The sequence below is a fragment of the Kwoniella europaea genome, chromosome 1 (assembly GCF_036810445.1).
Source record: "Kwoniella europaea PYCC6329 chromosome 1, complete sequence".
Taxonomy (NCBI): Eukaryota; Fungi; Basidiomycota; class Tremellomycetes; order Tremellales; family Cryptococcaceae; genus Kwoniella; species Kwoniella europaea.
The window spans coordinates 10571206-10589898 of NC_089487.1; the positions used below are offsets into that span (position 1 = coordinate 10571206).

Consider the following 18693-nt stretch of genomic DNA (forward strand, 5'->3'; position numbering starts at 1 on the left):
AGTATTAGCCGAGGGGACAATGCTGAATACAAGATGTAAAAGTGGGTGAGTGCAATGAAGGATACCAACAATTCACGATGGTTTTGATTTCATCTTCAGAGTGCATGTAGTGGAGGACAATCGATCAACTTTTCGAGTGAGGATGGATGGACGATTACGTAAATATAATTCAAACACACGTCATTCCCTGTTCTTCTGCCACGTGGTGACCTACTTCCTACTTCCTTTCGAAAGGTGCTTTTGTGTTTTTGTGTTTTTGGTTGCCAAGATAGATGACTGACTGACTGAAGCTGGTTTCATTCCTGCTCAAGTTGTAAGAAGATAAGAAAGAACGAACACAAGAGACACAGCTCACAGAGACACCACGCATACCATCCATACTCGCTTTCATTCCAGCTGGTTACAACTCTTAACGAGAAGCCTCAACGGATACGATGATCCACATATCGTAATTCAACTTTCAATCAACGCTTTCATCAGCCACGGTCATTTCCGTTAGACTAGTCCACGTCGGTGTCAAAGCTCAGACTTCATCCAAGAGCTTGGTCATCAACTATCCTCCTTCATTCTTGTTCCATCCTTCTTAATTTAACCCTCCAACATACCACCCAAAGACGATATGCTAGCTCCGCCCCAGAGGCACAAACGACCTCGATCACCTTCACCTCCTCCCCTTCAACTCTCATCGCCCGACCTGACCTCACCATTGGACGTACTGCTAAAACGAAGGAGAAGGGATGAACTGGCATTCTCAAGTCCCAACGACCATCATCAATACCACCAATACAGCCAAAGCCATGACTACTTCAATCTACACCGCATAGAGGATAACGCTGAACAACCACATGCGGAAAGTAGTACTTCAGCTTTGAAGAGGTCAATGAAAGGTGTAGAAAGACGACGAACGAAACAATGGGAAAGGCAGAATGCTCCTTCCGCTTCTGCTTCACAACCTACTCCACCGCCTTCATTCCACAATCATGCTATGACACCCAATCAAAGGGATTACCATTCACAGCCTGATCCCCTAATGTCCTCTTCACCGATTAGGAATGTATACCCTTCAAGTTCACCTTTCAGAGCGAAAGACGAAGAAATCTTGTGGCAAACGCCCACAAATGCACACTCGGCCGCTAGTGGAGAACAGTATGCGATGGTAGTAACGGAGGAAGACGGGCAAGAAGGAGAGATGGAAATTATGGATGAAGATGAGATGAAGAGACAGTGGGGCGAAGCGTATCAGAAACAAAATTGGTTGTTGCGTAATTTGGTGAGTCACCGAGCAGATCCTAACTCCTATCATGTTCAGATTGGTCATACTCAACTACTGGATACCATCCAATCTTACTTAAAATTTTTCTATATACGATGAGACTTGATGCTGATCTAGTGTTTATGGTGTATAGCACCTCGCCAAGATTCAATCGCAATCGCAATCACAACACCCCATCCCAACTCATCATCAACATCCGCATTCCTCTCATACACCTCTGCACAATACAGACTCCACATCCAGCACTTCCACATACATCAATGAGCCAACCCTCGTCTCTCCTCATCCTTCATACCGAAATCAACCTTCCTACCCTGATTCATCCCCTTTCAACTCACATCATCCGTTTGTTGAGCTTCATTCGCCCTCTCACGTTCATGATGGCGATGAAGATATGGAAGTCCTAGATACGGACAACGCTGATACTCATTATCTGCGAGAGATAGAGGATGAGGTGGTGAGAAAAAGATACGAAGAGACGAATAGGCTTTTAGGGGAGTTGGCGGTCGTTAGGCAGAGGAGATGGGGATGAGCGATAGGAGGGATATAGCGTCAGAGATCATCACAAAGCATAGGACTTCTCCGCTGGGGCTATAAACTATAAATTTAGGGTGATTATCTGGTAGAAGACAGTACTAGGCGGAATGAGAAGAAGAAGTTCTTGATTCCAAAACTCAAAGCATGATCCGGAAGACAACGTCTTGACCTTTGGTGACATCGTGACGGAATTCGTCCTGGTTATTTTTGGCATCTTTCATCTTTTTCTCGCATTCAAATCAATCATATTCAAATGGATTCAATCCCATTGTATTCCCATTTTCTTCCCATCCTTCCTGCTCTTTCTCACTTTGTATCTTATCTTTGATTGTAACGTTTCAACGACCATATACAGCATTAACCACTATATCTGAAGGAGATAGTCAATTGTAGAATTCTTAGAGATCCGTAGATCCTTATCATTGTAGAAGATCCGTTATTTGGTCATGTATATATTGTGTAGTATCGTCTCGATCATGATAACAGGTATATAGATCCCAGGTCTATAAGAATCTCCATTATATCCTCTCTGTAATTTCCTTTTCACTCAATCCCTCTGGGAGTCTATCACCCACTCACGCATAAGCCATTATCCATCCCATTAAAACTAATCCATCTGATAAACCTTATTCAACCTCCCATTCTCCTCTCTCAACCTCTCAAAACAGAATTGACAATTCTCTATAAACTCCTTACAATCAATTTCCATACCGTTCCACCAGAAATTCCGATTCAACGATTGAATCATGATTTCCAATCCATTATGAGCTTCCCATCCTCGATTGTTGAGTGGTCCTCCCTCGTACGGATAATAATCCAAAAGAGCATCCTGCAGTAGCTCTAATCGTATAACACCTTTAGGAGGAACCAGCAAAGCACTTTCTTCCTCATCCTCTCCGGGGGTGGGACGGAGATATAACAATCCTATTTCCGATAACAAGAAATGAGGATGTGAGTGGTATTTGCCTTTTCTCAGATCGGCTATTAGGGGAAGTAGTTCTTCGTCCGATGGATAAGCCCTAAGCCACCGGATGGTCTCTTCGTCCATTCCCACTTCCAAGGTGGCTGTGGGGTCAAGGTAGGTATCGACATTTCTTTCCTTCGTTGTGGCGGGATGAACCGCTGAGATGGGAGCGAAGAACGATTGAATACCTGTTTTACGTTGATGTTGTAATACTGTGTTCTCCGAAGCTGGGAGGAGAAGGACTCGAGGAGAAGGAGAAGGTGGGTTGAGAAAGGTGTGGAAATTTTGTTTCTGATGTCGGATTTGGAAAATCACAATAAAATTAGCCAGAGTTGATCTACCACAGGTTCATACTGCATTTGGATCTACAGATGGGCTTGGAGGTATTGAGTAAAGTAGACTCACAAAGTTCCAGAAGTAATTGAAAGATAGGATGAAAGAATCGAGGGTGAATAGGACCGTCATAAGTGGCATGTATGCACCGTGACTGAGAAGAGAAAGAGAGACATTCGTCAGTTGAAGTGGATTTTCAATAACCATTAGTTCTTCGCGTTGGTTTCGAGGAAGTGGAGTTGACAGACAGTTCAGAGCAGATAGATACAGTATCGAAGTTATCAAAAGTACAAAGAGTCAACGGGCTTACTCAAATTTGACTTTTGTCGAGTCAGATCCTGTAGCGTTTATTATATCATTCTTGAATTTATAAGTCATCGCAGTCTGACAACGATCGATCCATGTGAATAGTCAGTACATCCTCTCATGAGAAGAAATCCATTTTCCGATACCAAATAATTCCCAATCTATTCATTGGTTGACATGCGTACAGTACTCACCGTAGCAATCCCCAGTACACCGACGATATTCGCGAATCCCCAACCTATCGGGCTCCTTCGATGACCCCACCAAGCCCACCAGACCCATAGATAACTCTCGTATGGGAATCTCTCGCATTTGACCCTGAGGTCCACCTCAGCTACAATCGGATCTTTCTCCAAGCCACAATTGGAAGCAGAACTAGTGGAGCTGTTCTTCTTGTCCTTCTCTTTATTTTTGTTATCAGGAGGGTAAGGAGGGAGATTACATTCTACCAAATGATTGAAAGGGATTGAGAGTGCGAAGAATAGATAGAAATGGAGAAAACCAGTGACAATTTGATAGGTCGCTAATAACCACGTCAAAACTGTTAGTGCTGTAAGTAATGAAGAGAGATTATCGAGTGATGAGCTATTTGATACGAAAGGGTGGATCAGCTTTTGTGTACAGTGAGTAAGTACACATCTACAAGTTCGAATGAGGACGAGTCGGTGAATATGGACAAAAGTTCCAGTGAAGCATTATTGTCAAGACTCACTTTCCTGGAATCGTGAACGTCAAAATATCATTCCCGAAATCCCTAAAGCTATAACCCTGACACTGTGGTTCCACCCCACCAGTCTTAATCTGACACCAACCCCATGCACCTAATGCCACGTCCGTACCCCCCGCACGGGAAATGTCAAATACCTCTTTATCGACCAAGAGAAAATTACCAATGGGAGAATCAGAGTTGATAGAGTGCGTTACTGTTAGGACCAGTGCGCAAATGAGGGATAAGATCGGTGAGATGAATGGTCGATAGGTCATGTAGAACTTCACTAAGGGATTGTGTTGGAGATGACTCAAGATGGAGGTACGTGGACGGATACCTGAGAGTGAGGGTGACTTGGTAGATTTCGGATGAGGGTTAGTGGAGTCGGGATGAGTAGATAGATCGGATAAGGCAGTGTCCAACCTTGATTTCCTCTGAGGTGGTAATGTATATCTAGCAGGGGCGACTGACATCCTGCCTAGTTTATTCTGATCTTTAGGACCAATTAAACGAGTTTGCTGTTTATGTATGTCCGGAGTAACTCTTTTGGAGTATGGTACACGTTGATGCATCTCCTGTTGAACCGCTCCAACATTCTCTGAATGATGTAGATCAGGATGTGAGAATGGATCGATAACTTGTATTGACGATAAGAAGTTATCAGAACCTGGTATATCAGGCAAAGGAGTCTTCCAGTCGCCTATGAACCTCACTCCCCCATTGTGCGCTTGCGGTGCCGGATTAGCTACCTTCGATTGATTTGGCGTAAGATGCGATAAGCTCAGTACGGAAGGCAATGTCGATTGTCTATTGTTCTTTCCTTTCCGTCCTTCTCTCTCGTTTTCAACAGCTCCGACGGTAGCAATACAAGTGGCAGGTAAAGATCCATTCTTATCCTTATTCGATCCAGGGGTAGGGGTGATCTCACCAGGCGAGTCAATCACATGACTCTGCTCATCTGCAAATTGCACCTTAGCAGTGGTTTTGGCAGTATACGGATAAGGTGTAAGATGGGGATTCAAAGTTGGACTTGTCAATCCTTCTGAACCATATTTGAGGGGTGTATCTGGAAGAACCGAATTCAAAGGTCTTGAAGAAGGTTTATAAGATGTTCTTGAATATTTCCTTGACCTCGAAAATCTTGACCTTGTCGATTCCTCATCTACACCTCCACCACCAGCAGTAGATAACCAATCCGATCTATGAACTAGCTCACTGGCAGTTTCACAATCATCGTCAAATGGATTCTTCGCGGCTGAAGGTGTGGGAATAGGAGGTAGAGGTGTTTCTGGTGGTGCATATGGAGATCTGGTGTATCCACTTCCACTTCGACCATTATTGGTACTATATGATCTTGATCTTGACCTGGAAGAGCTTGAATTTGTATTGCTGCGATTCCTGGTTGACAACTCGGAGAATGAAGTGGGTGGTCTAGTAGTAGAGTAGGTGAAGGGGGGAGATAGGTTGGTGGACGTGGTATATGCAGTCGAAATGGGCGATATTGGTGAGAGGTGCATTGCTAGCGATGTTGATATCTGGATCGCCCCTTAATTGGTCTGTTGTAAAGTATTGAAAGTCATGTTAGGTCAGATAAGGATCATGAGGTGTCAACAAGTCAGTGATCGATGGGAGAGTAATTGATAGTATCCCGTACCAATCCAAGCGGAAAACACAAAGGATGGTCAGAACAAAGGTTAGTCACGTTAAAATCAACATTGTCAAACGGATCACTAGTAAGCTCCTCGATGTTTACCATCCTTTACATACAATGAGATGATCGGATACCTAATTATACTTTAGTTTTACTTACTAAAAATATGATTTCTTTCCCCAACCGATATTCTGATCACATATTCCAGACCATTGTGGATGGGCCCCATATTCGTAGACGCTTATTGGAGTTTATCAATTATTTCAGAGGCTCGATATCAACATTTGGACCGTATGGTACAATCCTATTAGGGTTGATATGTTTGTGAGAATAGTAGTAGTGTTCCTTGATGTCTACGGTCAGATTTACTGTCAGCTATCGGATTCATCAAGCACACGGCTAATACCGAAGCTCAACGTACGCTCGAAATTGGTAGTATCCTTGAAAGCTGGGTTGTTCCAGTATAGTCGTTGAAGCCATTTGTGCAAGTGTGGGTAATCGTGTCGGACTATGTGATGCTGTCAGTGACTACCTAAATGAGATTGAACGGCTCTACTTACTCAGTCCGAAGTTACACTTGAAGTGAACATAGTATACAGGATCATAACGGACGATAGTAGTGTAGAGTCTATCAATCGGACTTCGTTAGCTCTACATACGCAACTAGTGAATATCTGATTACTGACCTGACATCAGCTTCTGTCAATCTTCCACCAATTAGGAACTCTCTTCCATCGCTCAAAATGTCCTCTAGACGTTGTAAGCTTTTAGCAAGCGGTTTGACAGCGTCCTCATAAGCTTGTTGGGTAGTTGCGAAACCCGACTTGTACACCCCGTTGTTCACATCATTATATACCCAATCGTTCAATTCCTCGATCTCCTTCCTCAACTCTTGAGGGTACAAATCCAGCTCCTTCTGTCGACCAGAAAGTTGTCCGTTGAAAGCTGTATTGAGGAATCTGATGATTTCGGAAGATTCGTTATTCACGAGCGAATTGGTCTTCTTGTCCCATACGATAGGTACGGTGAACCTCGCATCGTAATCTGGTTGAGCCTTGAAATACAGTTCACGTAAATGTGAAAATCCGAACAAGTGGTCTTCGGTTGCAGCTGGGAAGGTATCGTCGGAATGTTCAGATTGAGGAGCAGGGTTGGAAGATGTTTTGGCAAAGTGCCAGCCTTTCTCTAACATGTGAGGGTGGACTATTGATACGTCTATTCATTCGAAAACGAGTATGATCAGCTTGTGCTCTAGTAGGAGAGAAATGGTTAACTTACCGATGAACTCCTCCAGGCCCTTTAACTTCCTTACGATTAATGCCCTGTGAGCCCAGGGACATGCCAAACTGACATAGAGGTGATATCGTCCTAGCATGGGTTTATCAGCTTTGATTTAGCTCGCAAAGAGTGACAACCTACCTTTCTCAGGAGCATATTTGCCATTAGGCTCGATGATATCTCTGAAAGAACTAGTTTGTCGCTTGAATGATCCGGACTTGTCTGCCCAAGAGGTGATATCTTTCTGTGCGGGACTCATCTTATGAAATTGTCTGGGGGGGATTTGTGAGTATTGACGAGGTATAGATCTGAACACAGAGGCGGATGGTCGATTGTATCTCAATGATCTAGCTAAAGTAGACATAAGGTGAATGAGTGGGATAAAGTGTTTCACAGCGATTTGTAAGAGTATTCATGTATATCTTGTGTGAACGTATTCTCGTCCCAAGTACGAAGTTCTGTATATGTCATCATTCATCATTGATCCTGATCCTGATTTTCCGGAAAGGGTGACTAGCGGTTGCGGTGCCTTCCGCTTGGACCGCATACAAGATCTCTAATCACCGAGCAGGTACCTCGGTCACAGCTCATTACAGCAGTTTGTAATGGTGATTAGGAATTCACGGCTGGGTGAATATGACGTAGCCGATTGCGATGCGGATCGAAGTCTTGACACCAAACGTCTGTATGAGTACTTTCGTCTGCTTGCAATCGTATGCGTGACTACCCAATTCACCATCAACCTTGCGACTCTTAGGACGATAACTGATTGTCAGTCATATAAAAACTAGCGAACAGAACAGAACAGGATAGAACAAATACAATGACAACCCTCGTCACCATCCCAAACGTCACAGCTTACCACCTCCCCACCCCTACCTCTGACCCATTACCACTCTCGACCGGTGAACTCAACCTCACCGTCATCCCTGCCAATCCTCCTTCCCATCCTTCATCAACTCTCACATTAACCGTAGGAGGATCATCGTTCCCCCTACTTCCAAACAGCCCGGTACAAAAGGTTCAAGCGAAAGACCAACATCCAAGTTATATCTTTGCCCCTGTCCCTGCGGATGGTGGGGAGCCGGTCGGTCAGGTCAAACTTCGTGTCAAGGATAGGTGAGTAGCTGGGATTCCACTCATGTATCAGATCAGTATCTCTTGTAGATGTTCTGATCATTCACAACATATGGACGTGAGGTTGATGACGACAGTTGGTCTTGCAATCATGAGTTCCGAACTTCTGCTGATCTTTACCATCGCCACAGCGCAAACCAAGGTGAATGGGATGCTACTGAAGCCCTGGCGCACAAACTCGAAGAAGCTCTCAAGTCAAATAAAGTATGGAACCAAACCACTTTATTCGTTGACGACGAGTATGAAACTGGAGGAGCAGCCAAACATACCCAAAAATGGGGTGAGACCATCGCTGGAGCCGTCACCGCGGCTGGACAAGCTTTGGCTGAGAGGTTAGGAGCTTATACCGATCGGTGAGTGAGCGATACCCCGTTTATCGTCTACTGTCCAGTCCTTTCTTCATTTCTCATATCCTATTCCACCATGATCTTCTAGCTATCCTAGTGATTGGCACATGTTGTAATCATAGACTGGCCAAGCTGACATCATTACTCTCAACATAGCCACGTTGCCCGAACCAACCCCGAACACCCCGCTCCACCATCGGATCTCACGAAAGAACGAGCCAGCGCACTTGAGCTTGGATCTTCGAGACTCGCCGATTCCGTCGAAGAAGGAGCCAAGAACGTTGGATCATATGTTCACGAAACTGCTAAATCTGTTGGCGAGAAACTGCCAGATAGTATAGCGAAGTCCTCTGAATCGGTCAAAGAGGAAGATAAAGGGCAATTTAGAAAATTGGCAGAAGAAGGTTGGGAACAAGTCACCATTGCTGCTAAAGGTATTGCGGGTGCTGCGATTACCGTTGGATCAGCCGCTAGCCAATCGGCTCATAGAGCTGTGGAACATAATTTCGGTAAAGAAGCTGAGGGCGTTGCTCAAGGTGAGTTATCGTTTCAAATTGTCACTGCTGTAGTCACTTTTCCAAAACCCAATCACATATGTAAAAACCTTTACTCGTGCTGATTTATTTATCACATACAGATGTAGGCCAAACAGGTGCCAACCTCGGTTCAGCAGCTGTCTCAGCAGCCAAAGGTACCAGTGTCATCATGCAAGGTACCAATGCTGCCTCAGGTGCTCAGGCTGCTAAGCAAGGAGAGTAGGGTGATAAGCTTCAGATCAATCAGAGAACGTACTCATTCACAGATCCGACATGCTAGCAGGTACAAAGAAAAAAAGAGACGTAAGAAGAAAGGTTGTACATATATATAGCCGATGATATCGTCAGTAGAGACATGTACCTCCCATTCATCGTAATCAAATGCCATGTTGAGCTGCTTTCAGCGAACTGCAAACCAACGGGCGGACTGCAAACTCTGCTAGAACTTGACAGTCATGACATCTCGGGAAGCCCCATTCCATTACGCGCACACATGGCTGCCACTATCAAGTATCAGTGTATGTGTACAGCAATAGAACCGCAAGTTACGATTTACTCATCTTGCTCGTCCCTTATCATACGAGACCCAACGTCTGTCAGTATTGGGTGAGGAGGAAGGAGCCGCTTCGGAATCTGTAACTCAGTGAGACGGCATTTAGCTACTGGGACTGATTGAAGTGCACATACAAGTTGACTTACTTTGAGACTCCTCACCAGCAGTCACATGATCCTCACCCAGCCCCTCGGCTGACAGATTCGTGTGGTCTTCACCCTCGTTAACACCAGTCGATCTTTTGTCCAATTGCTTGGTATCTCCTTCCGAGCTCGGGCCAGCGTCTAGCAACTGCGCTTCCTTGACGGGCGAGTCGCCACTTGCGTCGGACCTAGATTACCAAGTCATGAGGCCGAAGACTGGTTGACTGGGTACTAATTTTCGATACATTCGTAAATTGGCTTGGCTTATAATCGTTCGATTGATGAGTAGTAGATTGTATAATACCGAAATTGACCATCGAGCTGCCTCGGCCCTCAACACGATCCCCACTACAGAAGTTTGTGAGAGTCGTGCCATTAGGGCCAGTTGCTCGATTCACTCGACCCAAAGTGAGATCTGTAACTGTTGCTAGACATTATATAGATTGATGAACCTATATCAGGAGATGTAGTCAGAGGAAACAACTTGAAGTGGGACCTTTTGAGGTGGACTCCGTGCGAAAGCGTAGCTCTTCATATGCCCCAAGGGTACAAAGGAGTTTTATCCAAATACGCAAAGAAGCATCCCTCGCTACATGCACTACTAGTGATGACGATATATGCGAATTCACAGAATATATCACAATGGAAGGCCCTTTCTGCTATTGACGTGAGCCTCGGAGTAGCGAGAAAGTTAACGATTGAAGGCGACGTCATCCAGATTTCCTTTCACCAATGAGACCAAAGGCTGCTTGAATTGGAAATCTCCCGGGCCCTCTATCAGTGAACGCTCTGGAGTTCAAAGGACTTGAGAACGCATTGGCCTTTTGATTCTGATCTGTAACGAGTACGGCCTCTCTCAGGTCATCGACGGTCAACTGTGGCAGATTATCCATCAGTACTTGTGATGCCTCTTTTCATCTGACTCAACAACACTCGGACGACTAGCTACAGTCTCTCACATACCAGTATGCAATATGCTGTACTGTACTTCCACATCATCGTCGATAAACTCGTCGATGAACTCGCCGGATCTCAATTCTTCTTTTACCCTTTGAGACCTGCATGACGGTGACAATCCATTGATTGACACAACGAATGAATCTCAACTATATCAATCCGGATCAAGCCGGACCATATCTCTCTCCGTGATTGTGACCACCAGTGGCACAAAAACACATTCCAAAAGGGGATTGCATCTTCCTTCCGGTGTGTTACTTTCGTTGGTATCTTCTCAGAACCAAAAGAAATCGCATGCGGTCAGCTGAACCTTCTTGGGTACTTTTCTCTTGGACTCACCCGTTGAAGTATGTTGGCAATATTGCATTTGGGTTGCAGTAGTACTGTCTGTGAAAGGAAGTCATAGGTTCAACATTGAACTCATTTGGCTGAGAGAAATCCAAGAAGGCAGCTGGTGCACTCACTTGCACCTCCTTGAGTCGTTTCCCCCGTAGCAGTCCCCTCAACAGGTGTAGATTGGCTAGAGTAGGACGCAAGTCGGTAGTATTGTTGATTGTCGGTGGATGACATGATGAGCAGATTTGAATTTGAATGAGCGCGTAATTAGTCGAGATGGTCTGCTGCAATGAGAATCAGAGTGTCCATCTCAGTATTTATATCTTGTGAGCGGTGTGGCCATTCTTATGCTTGTCAATATCGAACGGCCTCACCGCAACCTATGCTTATATTCCGACAAAACTTGAAGCACGTAAGAGTTTTAAGGATCCTTCGATTCTCCCTGGTGACGATTCTGACCGGAAGTATATCATGTGCGTCATAACAAGAATAGGGGACATTCTGAGGGGCGCCTTTTGCGACATTCAGTGTTACCACCTTGAACCATTCACCACTGTACCTCCTCGCGAAGCTGAGAATTTCTCATATCCCCAAGAAAGGATTCAACATTTGTATCATGTATGAATATCTCTATCTTCGGAAGGCCGACTTATAAAGATTTCCCCGTGGACATTGGGCTTCTCAGAAAGGACGTATGTAACTCGTAAGGAGTGTCTGTATGTTTGAGTGATCTCCCGGTACACCTGTCTGTCTGAGTACCCAAGACCTCTCTCGTTCCAGTAGAGGATGGCGTACTCTACAGCTCGCAACGGAAGAGCGCGTTGTGTACACGGAACACAGATACCTACAGTACTATACGGGAATTTGATCTTCTGAAGTGCAGGCCATAACGGTCCCACCCAACATCTCCTTTTCGATCACGCACTGAATTCAACTCTGTCTTATGAGGCTGGGCATGATTCAGCGATTCCTGCACACTGAATAGCCTCGTTACTAAGGCAACGATGAATGCAGAGAATGTTAAGATGCTGGACCCAGGTTCTACAGCTTCAGTCACTGACCCTAACCTACTCTTTATTCGTTCATCGTGATGATCGATCACCCCTGGGTTTCCTTCTGGAAAACCACGTTGTTGGGCTTATCTCTCCAGTCTCTTCGCAACGACCGCAACAATCTCCTAGCAGCAGTCGACGAGATCGACCCCTCAGAAGCATAGGTCAGGCAGGAGCCTACACATTGTAGCGCGACAATGGGACAATCGTTAGCCCACTGAACACGTGGTATCTGCCCATAATCAGCCTTACTCACTCTTATTGTCATGTGTATCCCTCTCCCATCCTAGATACGGTGTCTGATGCGATGGACCAGACTGTGGCGGAGTGAAACGCGCAGCCCGCGCATCCTGTGATCTCCAAGAAGGATCGATGACCTCAGCTCTTTGCAGATCGTCGATGTACGGGCCACATGCTGTTGATCTTGATTCATTCTTGTGACTATTTCCCCCCTCTGTTTCGCTATCTCTAGTGAAATGAGGATTATCCGAGGTGCCGTCAAATCTGCTGTTGTCATGTGGATTCCCAATTTTGCTGGAATATCTACCCGCTGTCACAGGTACCCTGACATTCTTGTACCGTTTGACGCAAAGGATATTCCCCTTAACATCCCGGATCGTCTCTCTCATCCAGGTTGAGCCATCGTAATTGGTACCACTCTCTGACTGTGTGGTGTTTCTACACTGATCAAGCCAAAGTTGGAGTGAAGACCTAAATTGACTGATCAAATCGCACAGTAATTCTTACGAGTGGCGGATTAGATACCGATACTTGAAAGCATGAACGATGAGCGCGAGCCGTCGATATGGAGCGTGATGAGCTCATATCCATTCTAACGAATGAAGGACGGGAAACAGGTAGCAACTGGCTGAAAGGAGGATAGTTGTATGTTCATCGTATCTCTCCTTCCATCAGCGGACGTTCCTATTAGAGCGATTCAGCATTCACAATACAAACTTCTTCGAGTCCCGTGAAAGTGGAGACAGATTGGTATTGAGCTCGTAAAGCGGGGATTTCATATCGTTCATCGAAATCAGTAAACGTGTCAAGAGCATCAGGGTTCGCCATCATGCATCATAACCATTCCAATGGGAGTATGCTGTGGAGGGAAGAATACTAGAGACTAACGCCCGGATATTTTGCAGCCTTCCTAAGAAAGACGCCCGATCGCATCATGTTCATGGATCTACTTGGTTCCAGATTTTCTACTGAACAATCTGAACCATCGTCCTTTCCCAGAACCGTTCGTGGACGCTAAGACATAACCAGTTCTCGTCAGCTTCAGTTGACGCTCGATAATGAAAAGACCCCTTACATCTGGCCTCAAATTCCCCAGGAGAAGTCCCATTAATCATCAGCCATTCTTCCTCCTTGAGACTGTCCACTGAGGCATTCATGTCAACCTGAGGTACAGCTGGGGTTCCATCTTCCTGTATGAGCTCCAAAACAGGTTCTGACTCGAATTGCGAGTCTTGTTGAGTCGCGATAGTGCCCCCTGGCGCTGAGCTGTCAGATTTGCCAGAGGCATTCGAGAGGTCATTCGATGATGAGCCTTGTGCCACTTTTAATCTCCAGACTCCACCACGTTCTCGTACGTATTCCACAACAGCTCCCGGAAGATCGGCGTTGTTTGGGTCGGAACTGTACTCAGTCATCTTGGTTGACTCGTATGGAATAGGGACCGTCCATTTTCCACCACGGCTCATCGTCATGCCATTAATTTGAATTCCGGATCCAGAAGAGTGTCTGTTTGAACAAGAAACTTGTCGCCATGTTCCATCAGGGTACTTGCGATGACCCAGTGTAAATTCACTTCCGTCAGAGTTAGGACCTTTGTATTCCCTGAAATAGGCTTCCAACATATTGTATGGATCGTTGAGGGGGATGATATTGTGTTCAACCTCAAGCACAAATCAAGTCTCCATCTAGCGCAATATATACCATAGTGGAAGGATGAGGGAGGTGCTCTGCTAAAAACAGATTCATATTTCATGAAAGGTGTTGGTCTTTTCATGGAATCGCCTGTTAGAAATTTAAAGTAGCCTTCTTTTGAATGACTCGAGCATGGAGCTCCAAGAACTTCTATAGAACCTCGATGGTTCTTCAGCTAAGAGCCTTTGTGACGTCAGTCAGAATTCCCCTGTGCTGCTTAGCCTGAATAGCTTTACCCACATCACCAACCTACATCATATCACCCCCTCACAATCGTAGAAGACATTGAGAAGCTTGAAAATCCTTCTCAGAGTGACATTACTTTGATTGACACCTGCCTTCTATTCGCTGAAGGAGTAATTACCCAGTTGTCCGGATTGGATACCTTCTTACAAAAGAAAGTGTACAGCAAGATAAATGCCCTTTGGACCTCTGCATCATTCCGATACTTCCAAAATATCACACTTTGCATCCCTTCTGTCAATAATACTCTCCATCAGTGTGACGACTACAAATGTCGGTATACGATGTGCCTTTCATCAATCACCTTATTTAGCGATACCAAAAGCCACTGGCCAGAGCTGAACACGCTTCCAGTCCACAACCCATGAGGGCTCCCAGCGCAGTCATCGCTCGCGTTATTCAGTATTGGCAGAGACGACACAATTTGCCACCCATCGTCTTCGAGAGACCCAGCGGTGTCACCTGTCACCTCTTGGACAGTCATTCCATTTACATTGTGGTTAACTGCTGATGATGCTGGATGGGATCCTTCACACCACCCAGGTGTGTGGAGTTCGGAGCCGGAACTTGTTTTCATCCTAGCTTCGATTTGAACCCCGTGAAAGACGAGACTCGCAAGCTCCGCGGGGGTTATCCAGGCGAGCGCCTTGGTGCTGGGATCTCTGACAAATTTTGTTTCTCGATTGCTACCACTCTCATCTTTGAAATGTTCTTACAATTGTGTCGCACCTAACGGAACAGCAAGTGCATCGTCCCCGCTGTACTCTGAGTCATATCGACCCGGATCAGTGTCTCTGATCCCGGAAGTACTATCAAGTCGCCACCGGCCTCCTAAATCTTTCCTGTGCTGCACCTTGAATTTTGACCCCTTGAGGCTGCGTCCGGTGTATACTCTCAGATAGGCGGCAGACATATCAGACGATGATTACAAAAACCTTGTGTCAGAGTAATGATGAGTTCATTGAAATGCTGGGATGCTTGAAGGCCATTTTGGCAACGATGTACATGAATATATATACATGATCGTGCGTGTGAAAGATGTGCCCCACTTGGTAAGCTCGGGGTGTCTTCACAGAAGTCAGTATGATTTTCTCGCTCCAAGAAGTCTACTGTCGCGCGTGAGTAGCTCAAAGGAGGCCCCATCTCGAAGCCTGATGAGCACACAGCTCTCTAAGTGCGTTGAGATCGAGACTAGGAAGTTGCATTGCAAGAAAAGCGACGGATCAACTTGAAACAGTCATCTGTGCAGGACCACCGAGCTCACTCATTTCTCACTGCCATGAGATCGTACATTCGTATACGACTGGACTGACCTCTGTTGGAGCCTCTTTGAGAAGAAAGGGCACTCGTCTACGTCCACACGTCTCCCAAGGTTTATGATGAGCTACCAAGATGCATATCCACAGGCGGACGTAGAATTATAGATGGGTAAGTGATCATCCGTGATATATATCAGCTTGTATGTTGAGAAGTGGGTTCTGTATAGCTAGCTCACTAAGAGAAGGACAGCACAGCTTTATATCTCTACTCGCCCTTAGAGCCTCTACTAAAATTACTGCGGAATTTTGTTTCCCACCAACTGGGAACGGGGGCTGGGGTAGAAATAATTAGTCAAGAAACAATTTTCGGATAGTCTTGGGACTTACGAGGACTGGTATAGGACTCGTCAGCGGAGGAACCACTGGCGATCGTCCAGGATTCGAGCTCAGGATGCCCAAAGAGCTTGCTTTCATATGGAGGTGGGGTTGAGTCGCTGGGAAGTGGGTCAGTCTGAGTGCCGACATCAGTCTGGCTGACATGACTCAAGGGCACTAGACCGGTCTGTCCGGGTTCCTCAGCATGGACTCGTCGATGCTCAGCTGTAAAAACAGCCGCTTCATAAGATGTATCGGTAGCTCCTGCCGCCGAGGTCTTGTCGGTGGTCAAGACTGCTGGTTTTGAATATCCCTCACGCCCTCCACTGCTTCTCACCCATATTCCACCAGGCTTTCTTGAGCGGATGATGCAGGTTTTATCGCCGTCTCGATCCGCCGACCACTCTTCCCAGGTAACAGCATTGCGAGGAGCGGTGGCATCCGTCGAAGTTTGATCGCAACCGCAACTGGAAGCATACGTCCAGTCCCCTGACTCGGATTTAGCGTGTTCCACTCGAAATTCCGATCCGTCTTTGTTTCTCCCCCAATATATGTCATGGTATGACTCATTTCGGGGAGTTCGTTACTAGTATATAAGCAGATCCAATCCGGATCCAGCGGATTGAATATTGTACCTTTTAGTCAGTATGTTTGTACGCCTGCTTACGTGCATCCATTACAATATACTCTGTAGTACGGTTCTGCCATGATATTAGTTGAAAAAGAGAGACAGGGATGAAGGACATTTGAGGAGAAAGATAAAGAGACGATCGAGCTATGGGACTCGATTCTATAGTCTAATGAGCTCACAAGATCCGCCAGTGAGACTGCCATCATGTATGGAGCACCTCCTTTGGAAGAGACCTCTGTGCTCACACGTCATGGGTATGGTGACGTTGTCCAAATCTACGGGTATATGGCAAGTACAGTGAAAGGATCTAGAGCTTGCTCTCCTATAATCTTTTAAAACGCCAAACCTGTAGCAAGCTGACTCAAGAGTTTCCGCGAATTGCATGTCGAAGGATATAGCTCATCAAGGACTGGCCTAGCTGTCGGGAAGGACAAAAGAAAAAAACGCACAGAGTATCTCGCAAATATCGTCGCGATGCTCAAATTGAAGTCCGATACGGTATTGCCGTATGCCGTGCACTGTCATGATATGTCACCTTTCGACAATTTCTGAGCAAGTTCGGCGACTCATGGGAAAAGGGATGTGTTCGTCAATTACGCGAATTGAGTCAGAGATAATTAGGAACAATCACACTATCACATACATGTGGTTGTATCTGTTCATTGAGGCCTGATGATTTTTGCGCACATCAAGGTCGCATTCAGAACAGCCACAAATGATTGTGATACATACTCCAGCTTCGTCGAAACAATTCTGTCTTTCACTATTCGCGCATATCATTAGAGTTGTCAGGTCAGGTACATATCCGGGCTTGGGAATCGGCAGATCGTGTTACATCCGCCTGATACTTCGCCCGCTTACGCGCCCCTAGAAATCACCGAGTGGTGGGTCGTGGTAAGGTGGAAAGTACCGTCGGGCAATGCGATATGATCCTCCCAAGTGACCGACCCGTCTGTGTGGACGGTACACTGGGTCATGTTTGTGATTTCAGCAGGAACTAAGGGTTCAGCTGGATCCGGCTCCCACAAAGTCGCTATTTCCTGTTCCTCACAAGCCATACTGAATTGGGGAGTCTGCCGAGACCTTCCCCATCCTTTGGCACCGTTCCTGGAGACTCTTTCATAAATTGCTGAGAAGGTTTCTCTGTTGCGATCATCATAATAGGTTCTGGTGACGTTCTGTGACATTCTGGCTAATTCTGTGGACAGTGATTTGATGGAAAGAATGATCTTTGAGCGGTGGAACGTCAGGTGTTTTGGGATAACCAGTGTTGATGGGGAAGGAGAAGTGATAGCACGATGAAAAGGAGGATAGATGTTGACCTCCTTATAGACAGACTGTCAGCCGCATATCAGGATGACTGGATCGGGAAAGTATTATCAACAGTACCGAAAGACAAGTCCGCTAAAGGGAAGCATCTCCGAGACCAAGTCCGATGATACAACAACACGGCCTGGATGAACGGTTCTACTACCGCCAAAGTTCATTGGGGTATCAGACTCAGTCTTTATGAGTAGGATAGCACCGCATCTGAGCATTGAATCAACGCAAATCATCCTTGAACCGTCCGCCACTAGCGGTAAAACCAATCCGTCGGAGCTGAAAGATCGATCATCAGAAACACTTTTTGTGGTTTCAGAAACATATCCAAGTGCTTCTTTTATTGTCGCGGAGCTTGAGGCCGACCTGGAGGACCTTCCCTCACAGACCTCTCCGAGTGACGCACACAATGAATGTGTAGTTGGGCAGCTTCCATGGTATCGATGCGGTTCACAACTATCATCGTGCTGAGATTGCATAGTCGACATCAAAGGGGTTTCAACGCCAAGTCGCTGTACATCCTGGAGTGCTCTGACATCCATGAGCTATGTGACCATTAGGTGGTCTTGTGTATGGCTATTTACACTTCATCAAGACTGACATACATATCACAGTTCCTGCATTGTTACTGTTGATTCAGGGTGAATTGCCACGCCACATTCTGATAACCAGAAGTTATTATGTAATTTACCTCGTAAACAATGTTGATGTTTGTTGATCGACATTTAACATCCAATGTCCATTCCTCACTCCTCGTTATCATACATACCTACATTCATCGTCTATCATACACTATCCCACAAAAACAACATAGGTGATAG

General features: G+C 45.7%; 8 protein-coding genes across 8 annotated transcripts; 2 read left to right on the forward strand and 6 right to left on the reverse strand.

Annotated features, from left to right (window-relative positions):
• Nucleotides 1–619: 619 nt before the first annotated feature.
• V865_004014 (uncharacterized protein) lies at nucleotides 620–1805 on the forward strand (the record flags this gene model as incomplete). Its single annotated transcript, XM_066227799.1, has 2 exons — nucleotides 620–1270; nucleotides 1407–1805. The coding sequence occupies 2 exons, from the start codon at nucleotides 620–622 to the stop codon at nucleotides 1803–1805; spliced, it is 1050 nt and encodes a 349-aa protein (XP_066083896.1).
• A 612-nt stretch (nucleotides 1806–2417) lies between these two features.
• Nucleotides 2418–5639, reverse strand: V865_004015 (uncharacterized protein; the record flags this gene model as incomplete). The annotated part of the gene is made up of 5 exons (XM_066227800.1): nucleotides 2418–3065; nucleotides 3180–3261; nucleotides 3418–3491; nucleotides 3608–3998; nucleotides 4126–5639. The coding sequence occupies 5 exons, from the start codon at nucleotides 5637–5639 to the stop codon at nucleotides 2418–2420; spliced, it is 2709 nt and encodes a 902-aa protein (XP_066083897.1).
• Nucleotides 5640–6031: 392 nt separating this feature from the next.
• On the reverse strand, nucleotides 6032–7310 carry V865_004016 (uncharacterized protein; the record flags this gene model as incomplete). Its single annotated transcript, XM_066227801.1, has 6 exons — nucleotides 6032–6126; nucleotides 6195–6281; nucleotides 6334–6401; nucleotides 6460–6988; nucleotides 7052–7141; nucleotides 7193–7310. 6 exons carry the CDS (start codon nucleotides 7308–7310, stop codon nucleotides 6032–6034), a joined length of 987 nt encoding a protein of 328 aa, XP_066083898.1.
• Nucleotides 7311–7874: 564 nt separating this feature from the next.
• On the forward strand, nucleotides 7875–9294 carry V865_004017 (uncharacterized protein; the record flags this gene model as incomplete). Its single annotated transcript, XM_066227802.1, has 4 exons — nucleotides 7875–8170; nucleotides 8320–8541; nucleotides 8692–9071; nucleotides 9173–9294. 4 exons carry the CDS (start codon nucleotides 7875–7877, stop codon nucleotides 9292–9294), a joined length of 1020 nt encoding a protein of 339 aa, XP_066083899.1.
• A 333-nt stretch (nucleotides 9295–9627) lies between these two features.
• On the reverse strand, nucleotides 9628–10143 carry V865_004018 (uncharacterized protein; the record flags this gene model as incomplete). Its single annotated transcript, XM_066227803.1, has 3 exons — nucleotides 9628–9704; nucleotides 9771–9955; nucleotides 10082–10143. 3 exons carry the CDS (start codon nucleotides 10141–10143, stop codon nucleotides 9628–9630), a joined length of 324 nt encoding a protein of 107 aa, XP_066083900.1.
• Nucleotides 10144–10888: 745 nt separating this feature from the next.
• V865_004019 (uncharacterized protein) lies at nucleotides 10889–11294 on the reverse strand (the record flags this gene model as incomplete). The annotated part of the gene is made up of 3 exons (XM_066227804.1): nucleotides 10889–10967; nucleotides 11064–11111; nucleotides 11185–11294. 3 exons carry the CDS (start codon nucleotides 11292–11294, stop codon nucleotides 10889–10891), a joined length of 237 nt encoding a protein of 78 aa, XP_066083901.1.
• A 2004-nt stretch (nucleotides 11295–13298) lies between these two features.
• On the reverse strand, nucleotides 13299–13767 carry V865_004020 (uncharacterized protein; the record flags this gene model as incomplete). The annotated part of the gene is made up of 2 exons (XM_066227805.1): nucleotides 13299–13366; nucleotides 13428–13767. 2 exons carry the CDS (start codon nucleotides 13765–13767, stop codon nucleotides 13299–13301), a joined length of 408 nt encoding a protein of 135 aa, XP_066083902.1.
• Nucleotides 13768–15811: 2044 nt separating this feature from the next.
• On the reverse strand, nucleotides 15812–17739 carry V865_004021 (uncharacterized protein; the record flags this gene model as incomplete). Its single annotated transcript, XM_066227806.1, has 5 exons — nucleotides 15812–15879; nucleotides 15934–16388; nucleotides 17196–17221; nucleotides 17285–17315; nucleotides 17414–17739. The coding sequence occupies 5 exons, from the start codon at nucleotides 17737–17739 to the stop codon at nucleotides 15812–15814; spliced, it is 906 nt and encodes a 301-aa protein (XP_066083903.1).
• Nucleotides 17740–18693: the final 954 nt, after the last annotated feature.